The 10,804-nt window shown below is 41.8% G+C and overlaps 1 protein-coding gene across 1 annotated transcript; it reads right to left on the reverse strand.

Moving 5' to 3' along the window:
• Positions 1 to 36: 36 nt before the first annotated feature.
• Positions 37 to 7,127, reverse strand: LOC127946423 (transmembrane protein 200C). The gene is made up of 2 exons (XM_052542987.1): positions 6,552 to 7,127; positions 37 to 2,597 (listed from the first exon to the last, which is right to left on the reverse strand). Exon 2 carries the CDS (start codon positions 2,574 to 2,576, stop codon positions 1,023 to 1,025), a length of 1,554 nt encoding a protein of 517 aa, XP_052398947.1. The 5' UTR covers positions 2,577 to 2,597; positions 6,552 to 7,127; the 3' UTR covers positions 37 to 1,022.
• Positions 7,128 to 10,804: the final 3,677 nt, after the last annotated feature.

Consider the following 10,804-nt stretch of genomic DNA (forward strand, 5'->3'; position numbering starts at 1 on the left):
AAGGCAAATGGAGATGAAATGACTGAACGGACGAGGGAAGCGTTAGAAGAGTTTATCATTATATTTCAACACTGTGACAAAGACAAACTCCAACATGAGCATCTGTTCATTAAACTACTGCGTTCCATTCAGCTCAGAAACATGCCACTTTCATTCACGCCTGCGCAAACTCATGCAAGCATATTTCAGAAGCCAAAACTTTACCCAGAATTCTCACAATTCTGAGTTAATATCTTACAATTCTTGACTCTGTTTCCCACAATTCAAGAGATAAAAGTCAGTATCGTGAGATATAAACTGACATAGATAGTCGTGACATAGATAAAACTCACTAGATCCATGAACTGTGAGAATTAAAGTCAGAACTGTGAGGAAAATCTCTTTAAGGATGGAGATATTAAGCAGGAACATCTGATTTCCAATGGAACGCAGCATTAGTCCTTCTCTCGAGCTAAATGAGATCTGCTTTGAAGACACACTGTTATATAATCGACCCCAAAACTACACTCTCATGATATTTTAAATATACTGTAATGGACATTACATTTTAGACAGTACTGAACCACGGTGCTAGCTAACGTCAGGATTCGACTCATTCGAGCTCAAATCAAACGAACTGAAACTGACAGCATACAAGTGTAGTTAACATCTCGGAGGCAAAATGCAAACATAAACATTTCCCACACAAGCAGGGAACATTTCAAATGAGATATTGCTATTTAGTCAATTTCTAAAAATAATTGATAATTTGGTGGTTAAAAAAAGTGCAAGTAGGTGACAGTATAAAACATGCTGCTCAGACTTCAGCCAGACTTCACTGATAAACCAAAAGAGCCACAAGTAAACTACTACTGGAAGTATAAAGTCATTTTTTAAGCTAGTGGAGCATAGCTGTGCTATCATGCCGAACGTTTCTTGTTTCCCATCGGGTTTTAGCTTGAGGAAACAGACTGAGAGGCTTTGGATCTAACACACACGTCTGGATTGTGTTCACTGCATCAGCCAACAGCGAATCACCCAAGTTAAACCTCCACACTGTCCACATCTTCTAAAGTGGTGTCCGACTGGGAAACCATTATGAGTTTCTGTTTCTTTGAGTACTGTCTGGTCGTGGTACACTCCTGCCGAAGCGTCTCATCATGAAGCTCCCGCTCCTTTCCCAAAACCTCAGCGGAGCTCTCTCGACTGAGCGTGGCGTTGTCTGTGGACTCGAAGGATTCGCCGCCAAGGCCTTCAAGTTTGGTGTAGCCTCCGCTGCTGAGTCCCTCCAGCCGAGGACAGCTGAGCCGTCTCGATCGCACCACTGGAGGACTGGACGGACAGATGTCCAGATCCATACACCTGGAGAGGTCAGACAGAGCGCTCAAGGACAGGTGCGATCCGGTGGCCTTGCGACTCGGAGAACTGGACAAGAGCAGCTGAACCTGGGAACCCTGCAGAGAGACGCGAGGAGCTCCTTGTAAACTCCCCCTGCTCCTGTAAACCTCCACCGAATCCTGTAGAAGCTCGGGATGAGTTTGAGCAGGTTCCACTTTGGCCTTCGTGATGGTCCTGGATGCTACCAGATCCTCTAAACGTCTGCAAATGGCCTCGGCGTCCAGGAACTCTCGTTTGGCCTCTCCGGTTTTATCCGAACCCCTTCTCTCTGAAGCTCCTCGGTGGTTGAGCTTCATCATTGGAAGCGTGAAAGCGTTGACCGAAGTTGACACGATGGTCCTGGTTTCCCATTGCTTTAGCTCAGGCTCCGCCGTGCTGATTCGGTTCTGATCTTGATAGATACTGTAGACGGTGTTCGTAAAGCTCTGTCTTTCCAAAGACAAGAATGGTGGGATGGTGGTAGATGGACGACGTGATTGGATCATGCTTCCTGCGTCGTGTCGCTCAGACCCTGGAGACGGCCAGGAGCTCTTATGAGGGGAACCGTTCGGTTTGGTGTCTTTCGCTTGGCAGAAGTTCATGAATCCGTTGAGCGGCGCCGACTCCTTGCTCCGCAGACTATGAATGTCAATCACCGTTGAGTAGATGTCTCTGAGGTTAATGATTTTAGTCTTTTTGTCTCTGTTTTCATGAAGTACTGCATTGCCACAGATGAATAGGAAGATCCCGATGCCCATGATTAAAGGTCCGAACACCTTCATCTTGTCTGAGTACAGGTATCTGTTGATAAATGCAGTGAACGCTCCCAGTTTAGGTGGATCCAGCTCAGCAGTCCCATTAGAGCTCCTGAAGTCTTGATCTAGGAGATCCCAAGGCGGTCTGCCGGTCACATTGAGTGATCCTCGGCTCTCGTAAGTCCTCGGAGAGTCCTGTGTGGTCATCAGTCCTGGGTACAGTGGACTCTCTTTGGGCCAGTAGCCCAACACAGCCATGGCCACTCCAACCAGAAGCACCAGGATCCCCACAGCAGCGACCAGTCCAGACACAGAGCACAGCTTCAGCTTTCCTTTCACCACCACCACCTCATTCTTCCTCTTTTTCTTCTCTTTCCTCTTGCGCTTGTTCTCGGCTCGGTTCTTGGCGCGGAGCGAGTCCTGTCTCCTGGCAGATATCCGCAGCAGACCCCCTGTGGCGATCATGATGCTGCTCAATTAATCATCCTGAGAAGATACAGAGAATATGAGAACATTAGTGTGTGCTGGGAACACCACAGGATCTAGACACATAGTCCAAAAATCCAACATATAGATTTAGCATATACAACAAGAACTTACAGTACAGGCTAATGCATGTATATGTGAGTGTGGTCATTCAGCAATACAACACACCAGTATTACCCATTTCCAAAGAACATCTCTCTCTCTCTCTCTCACACACACACCAGCATTTGCTGTGCTAACATTGGTTCTTCATTAGCTGGATGTCCCATGATCCTGATGGAAGCTCTCTAGTATCTGGAAGGCTGTGAATGAGAGACTGACTCTGAGAGGAGCGAGACGCTCAGCATATGGATGGTGTGTGTTAATGCAGCACAAACACACAGCAGAGATCAGAAGAAGAACAGAAGCAGTGTGAGACAGAGACAGATGACATGATTCACGCCAGACTCCACACAGAAAGATGAAAAGCATCTGTTCGTTGATTTGACATGAAAACTGATTCTACCACCGTCTGTAGGAATGCGAATGAGTGAATATAAGGTTATCAGGTAGAAAAAATCTTGTTTGTGCAGTACATACAGGATTACTAGGGTTGAGACGGTGGAAAAATGCAAGGTTATGAGATACGAGCACAACTTTTAACTTGATCGCTGCATTTTTAGGACACAATTTAATGCGTAAGATGCTGCAAAATATAGAAAAGCTCCGAAAGATTCAGATGCATTAGGTCTGAACCACTAAACCTCATCACCCAAACACAGCCTTGTTGAAGTTTGTAGAAACTATTCAGTGGCACGCAGAGATATATGATTCACTGGATGTTTATTTCGTGCTGTGAATGGAAACAGACAGAATCTACTTTGCAGTGGCCTTTGTGAACCCGTCTGCTTTTCTGCAGTGTAGTCCAATAATTTATGGCACCAATTAAATGTTGTTTTCAACAGGGACTTCCAGAGGGAAAACACACATTTGAGTTTCCAGCACCAGGGTTCATTAGTTCTGAATCATCAGGGGAGAAAAGAAGACAAAAATGAATGAGTTTCTCGCTGGATCTCGATTGTCCATTAGTCTTCAAGTGTAACGCGTCGCTGTGCTCATTAAGTGTGTTTGGAGTCTCTCGACACGTTAGATGGACATAGATTTAACATGAATCAACAGATCAGACTTCTTGTGACCAGTGATGACCCTCCAGAGCTTTATAAACCTGCAGACAGTACATAAACATGATGCATGCAGCGTCTATCTCGATGATTCTAGAAAACCTGATTTAATTCTGAACGTACAGACAGCAGTTCTCCTGAACGTGAGGTGAATGATGGTGCAGTTTTATTGTCCACCACTGTCAGAAACAAATATAAGAAACCTTTATTTTCCCTGCTGTCAGCTGATAAGTGTGTCTGTTACGAGCGTTTATAACCCTGCTCTGTATTTACTTTCTAGTGCACTACAGAGGATCACAAACTTTATCACAAGCCCTGTTTAAATAACTGCTCAGATGCACTGCTCGTCTAAAAGGAATAGCTTCCTCCAGTAAAAAGTGCTTCATCTGCTGTTGTCTCTCACAGATTAGTTTAAATCTGTTTAAACGCTGCTTGATCTGTGCAGATTTCTCTCCTGATTCAGACCAGAACACTTTTTCACTGGAGGAAGTGTTATTCTGGATTATAGACTCTATGTTTGAGTTAAAATCATCTTAATGCTGGATGTGTTTCATCTTTCGTCTTCTCCAGATGTTCACTGATGGACTGGAGTGCTGTGGATTATTGGGATGTTTTTATCAGACTCTCATTCTGACGGCACCCATTCACTGCAGAGCATCCATTGATGAGACACTGATGCAGCGCTACATTTCTACAAACCTGATGAAGAAACACACTCATCTGAACACATTGTCATTTTTGGCTGAACCATTCCTGCAGTTTAAACCTCCAAGTGGTGCAAAACCTCATAGAGAGATGCACTTGCAAATTGGTTTAAAAAGCAGTTAACTAGTGTAAATCCCTTTCATGCATCTGCTCTTCAAAATGACTGAAATCAGATAAAATCATGGTTGCTTGAACTTCATCACTAATATCACGTCTCATACTGCTTCACTACCAACAAATGGCTTTTTATTCCCTAATATTACAATCCACAGATGCTGCAGACTGGTGTTCCCAAACACACTGCTTCCTGTGTTGGCTCTGCTTTTATATTTCCACCCGCAAAGATTTACAGATTTGACGAATTCCTGTGTGTGTTTGGCAAACGGAGGACTCCACGTTTAATGAAACAAAGCTGAAAACGCTCCATCAGTCCAGAAAATGGATGATCTCGCAGGCCGCCGGGGTTCAAAGGTGCGCGGATCCTTCCACATCAAAGCAAACAGAGAAACGAGCGGCACATCCACAGTCTTCAGAGACACACACATGACAGACATCTCAAACACGGCCCAGAAGGATTTATGGATCAATATGACCTTTATGTTCATTTCTGAAGGACTGGATGGAGGGCAGCGGGGGTCATGAGGATAAAACACCAGATGACAGAGAGTTTGCTTGTAAAACTAGATGCAGTAAACAGAAATGTGATTTCCTGGCACCATCACGGCAGAGAAATGTAAAGGTAATGGAGCTAAAAATGACGGCCATTACTTTCTGATTCCACTCGCAAACGCAGGGCGCACGAGTCAACAAATAATATTCCTCAAACAAATAAACAAATATCACCAAGCGTGTGCTGCTGACTTCCATTCGTGGGTGGAAAATGAATGATACGCTGTTCGCACGAGGAAAACATCCATCTGAAGGATGTGCTGCTGGCAAACCTACCTTCCACTGATCTGAATCCAGCTTCTCCTTCTCTCTTTTGAGTTTTACAGGTCAGTTTTACATTCATTCTAAATCATAAACATCTTCAAGACATCTTGCAAACGTCTATTTGACATCAAATAGGAAACATCTTATAGCTATATCACAGATGAACAAATAGAAAGGGATGCACGATATTATCAGAATGTTATTGGAATTGGCCGATAAAGGTTTAAAATGAAAATAAATGTTGTAACATGCCGATATGTTTACCAGCTTTAAACAAGATCTTACATGACTAAGCAAGTGCTTTATAAAGCAGTGATGTAACAAACTCTGCAGAAAACGGCTTGTCCTCATTCAGGTGTTTATTAATCATTCTCATCCTCATGCACAACTCTTTCTCTAACTGGAGGATCTTCAAGGTTTTGTGTAATCCACATTTACTTACAGCTTTCATATTTTAGAGAGATGCTTGGGTTCTTAGAAGATCCCTAAAAGCTAGGTTTTAACACATTGATCAAAACGACCTCATAAACCTGAAACATGGACAGGTTCACCACAGTATACACATTCTCCAGCCCTGCAGATCAATCACAATCAATAATCAATAACCAGCTACTCCTCCATGGCTTCAAACAGGTCGGTGTTATTCCATAATAAGGGGATTTACAGTCACTTTGTCTCAATTTAAAAGCCTAAGGCTCTTATTTTTGACAGTTTATGTGATGTTGCCACGAATTCAGACGTTTCTAATCTCAATACAGACACGAGGACAATAAAAAGGGAGAGTTTTTAAATATAATATGCAGTGACTGTTAATAAATATGGTGATTGTGAGAGATGGAGAACAGTGAATCCCTCTGTTAAAGGAAGGAATTAAACAAATCAATGAATAAAGATCATTTAAAACATCCAGCTTCTCAATATGAAGGTAAAACTGAACAGAAACTGGAAAATCGGCGAGGTTTATGCGTGGAAAATAACGTGCGTAACAGCTCGTGACATTCGGTACATTTAACGACCCTTAGAAACATACAAAACCAGAAGAGACACGGTCACGCATTCACACATCGATCGATTTACAGGTATATCCGTCAATAAATCATAAATCTACTCCATCGACACGGTGAAGATCTGCCTGAGGAGAAAAACGATCGCTTACCGTGAATACGATAAATAAATTCGTATCCGTGCAACGAAACGCAAACTTTCTCTCTTCAGAAGAGAGCATTTTGCGCGTTAAGTTCGTTATTTCCAGTATTTCCAGTCAGGAGTCTTCCCGCGCAAACCGCGCGCCCGTCTCGCGCTCTTCTGCGGGGAGTGTCGCGCGCGCCGGGGTTCTGCTCCGGGTTCGGGCTCCGCCGTTACTGCGGCTGATGTTGCGCCGCTTCTCGGGTGTTGTTGCTATGATACCGCAGCCCGGATCCGGTGGAAGTGCTGCAGGATTTGAATAATTGCCTTCTTTAACCCGATGAGTGACGACGCGCGTCAAACCCGTTCAGACACGGTGAGAAACCGCACGGAGAGCGACGCGCGCTTACCTGCGAGCGCGAGCGACGGGTCAGCTGCGTTCATTAGTCGCGTCGCGCCTCTTTGTTGCTGCTGGTCAAGTATATGCCAAAAAAACAACATAATCATGCGGCATTGGGAACATGTTCATAACCAGTCAAAATGTGCCATAATGCAATAATATTGACATCATCGTGTCAATTATCTTCTTAGAACGTTCTGCTATCGTTCCGGTTAAGTGACAAACATTCTCAATGTTCGCGGAACGTTCTAAATATCCAGTTTTCTTCCTAGTTAAAAGAAAATTAAGGGAATATGCAAACGTTTTAAAATAAGTTAATGTCAATGTAAATGTCAGACGAACGTCCAACTGAAAAAACTGTCCCAATAATATTTTGAGAACAGTTTTAAAGACTAGACAAGCGTTCTATTAACGTTAGTGGAAGAACCTTGACAGAACGTTCCCTGTTAAATGTATTTGTGACTATTTATCACCCCCTTCACTAATGTAAACGACAATAAATCAAATAAAAACAGAAGGCTTCTTCATATAGGCGCTTCATATTCATACTGGTCTTCAAAAAGTATTGCAGTGACACCATGACACTTTGATATTGTAAATGAACACTTACCATTTTAATTTCCCAGTAATGACATGGTCCTCCAAATGTGCTCCAAAGAATACCATGATATACATCGAAAAAACAACATGTTCAAAACATTGTACCATGGTATTTGTTGTTATTCTTTTTCTGCACTAGAGGAAGAATAAGTGACCTGCCAAAGCAAATATTAATGTATGATAAAATGACAGAACGCCTTATCAACTCATTAAACTGAAGTGATAATTGTTTGTGAGCATCTGCTGAAGAGAAGTGTAGGGTTAATCAATACCATTATATAATCAATATCAGACCAGAGGCCAGAGATCAACCCAAAGATCAATAACCAGCTTAACTGATTGAAACCAGCAATTGGCAAATGCTGAGAAGAAAAAGATACGCATTAAGAAAAAATTTACAACATTTGAGAATAAATCCAAAAATCCGCAGCTTTAGTATGTGATCCTGGTTATAATGTGGTTTTCACAGTGTTGAGGGTAACACATTTCAAGTAAACAGAGTTATGTAATCAGATAATTTTTTCAAGTAACTAGTAAAGTAATGCATTATTACAAGTAACATGAGTAACAATCAGATTACTTTTTAGTGAAGGAACGCATTACAATTATCTATCACTTTGAAATGTGTGAAAGGGCCTTTACAGTTTGGGTTTTTGTTATTAAAAGTAAATAAGCACCTCAAGCCCATGTGAGAGAAAGTAATGCAAATGTAACATAATACATTACTTTCCATAAAATGTAACCAAGAAATGCCATTAGTTACTGTTTTTTAATGGAGTAATGCAATATTGTAATACATTACTTCTAAAAGTAACGTTCCCCAACACTGGTTCTAGATTAGTGTGATGCTACTCATTTCAAAATCAAAGGCCTTCACTTTTCAACAGCAGCGTTTTTAATTGGCAACGCTCCAGTTTATATGCAATAATCCCACCCAAAGTGCCTCCTGTAGATGCTGAGCTCAGGATAAAGATGAAATGCTGCAAACGAACAAGTTTCAGGCTGCTGAGATCCTGCTGCACCTCAGAGAGACGCTCATTAAGCCAGACCTTCACAGCCTTTGAAGCTCCTACATCTCGCCTCAAGACACAATCAAGTGCTGGAGAGGAACAGTGTTTCGGCTCAGTGATGGCGGAGTGCATTTAACGAGCCCCTCCAGCTGTGCTCCGGCTCTCCACAGGGACGTGAGAAAGCATCTTCCTCTCCCAGTACAGCTGGAGGATCTCATCTCAGACAGACGTGTGCTACAGCACAACCCCAGACCTTCTGATTCCCACAGACCTGCGTCATCAAGCCCTCTCATAATCCTCTTCAGATGCCTCATGGGACGGCCGAGCCTGACCCCAGAGGTTATTCTCAGCACAAGGCCCTCGTTTAACCACTCACATGGAAAATTAGGAATGTTTACAACATTCTGCAAACGCTAAAGGCATCTGACCGGGGCTAGTTGTCACAAGCTCCAGCAGTGCTTTTGTACTTTGATTCGTCTAATTCAAAAAGCTCTGAAATCAGGATAATATAGTGAATTCTGTCTCCAAACTAAATTTGCTAATAGTTGAACACAATAAAACCACACTAACATATTAGATGACGGACTATATAACTGATTGAATTTTACACTGGGGCAAGCTGTCACATTTAACTGGAACTACAACTCATGAGCACTGATAATAATAATAGTAACAGTGGAATGGTCACACACATATGAACATCATGTACATTTTTTTTTTCTGCGCCAGTGACAGTGATGTACATTTGTAACCCTGGAGCACAAAACCTGAAGTCTGTGGGGTATATTTTTAGCAATATCCAAAAAAAAAAAAAACAATGTATATGTCAAAATGATAGATTTCTCTTTTATGCCAAAAATCATTAGGATAATAAGATCATGTTCCATGAAGATATTTTGGAAATGTCCTACTCTAAATATATCAAAACATAATATTTGGTTAGTAATATGCATTGCTAAAAACTTCATTTTAACAACTTTAAAGATGATTTTCTCAATATTTAGATTTTTTTTTTTTTCAAATAGTTGCGTCTCAGACAAATATTGTCCTCCTCACAAACCACACATCACTGGAGAGATGCTTTCACATGATGAATAAATCTCAGTTCGGAAACCTGACACTTAAGGCTTTTGACGCCCATTATGAATTACAGCTAGTTAAAGAAATTATTCACCTAAGATGATCATTCTGGCATCATGTCCTTCCAAACATGCATGACTTTGTTCTTCTGTGAAACACGACATAACATATTTTGTCAAATGTCTAATGAAAGTCAGAGGGGTCCAAAACAAGACAAACCCCCCACTGGATTCGATTAAATACAGTAAAATGAATGTTTGTCTTGTTTTGTGTTGAACAGCATGATGACAAAACGATCATTTCTGGATATTCTTTACCGTTAACAGTGTGTGAATTCTAGTAAATCGTTCTGACTGTAAATGAGATGTGCATTATACTGCAGCGTAGCTCTGGTTTCAGTGACTGGAAGTGTTGAACCACAGTGTTTTCCTGTCAGATCTACTCCCATCTTCATCTGCCGTCCAGCAGTTCATCATGATGGAGGACACTGCCGACCACGAAACATCATTAGATTGTACCAAAACCTCCTGGAAGTAATAATGCATGTCTGATTCATCAGCTGCATAACATATAAACACATATAAATGGTATTAATGCAGCTGCATCTGATTCAGAGTCAGACGTTCAGGAATTGTTTTGTCTGTTTGAGTTTCACACCCTGATGATTCATTCACTTCTGTCCGGAGACACACACAGCTCCATTACTCCGTCTTACTGACCTGCTTCACATTAGCATGAAGAGCCTTCGGGTGTTTCCCGAAAACAAACATCAGTCGCACTGTTAAATTACACAACATCATTAATGTTAGCAGCCGTAAACCTCATGTAGTAATTTTCTGTTTAAAGGAACAGTCAGATGTTCACTGATGGACTGGAGTGCTGTGGATTATTGGGATGTTTTTATCAGACTCTCATTCTGACGGCACCCATTCACTGCAGAGCATCCATTGATGAGACACTGATGCAGTGCTGCATTTCTACATTTTTGGGTGAACTATTCTTTAAACAGCTTCTCCAGCTGGCCACAACATAAATGATAACTGGTTTATAGATAAATAAGGTTAACACGATTGATTTGGTTGAGAAACATTAGCATGACGCTCGAGCAGAAAAACATTCCCTGATTGTCCAGATCTCAGGCTGCTCCAGGTGGAGATTCTCCTGCTTTGCTCTATTAATAAACGCAGATAAATC

Source organism: Carassius gibelio, chromosome A24 (genome assembly GCF_023724105.1).
Source record: "Carassius gibelio isolate Cgi1373 ecotype wild population from Czech Republic chromosome A24, carGib1.2-hapl.c, whole genome shotgun sequence".
Classification (NCBI taxonomy): domain Eukaryota; kingdom Metazoa; phylum Chordata; class Actinopteri; order Cypriniformes; family Cyprinidae; genus Carassius; species Carassius gibelio.

Coding starts and splice junctions, on each gene's coding strand:
- LOC127946423 (XM_052542987.1), bottom strand. CDS start 2,576: ATGATCGCCACAGGGGGTCTGCTGCGGATATCTGCCAGGAGACAGGAC.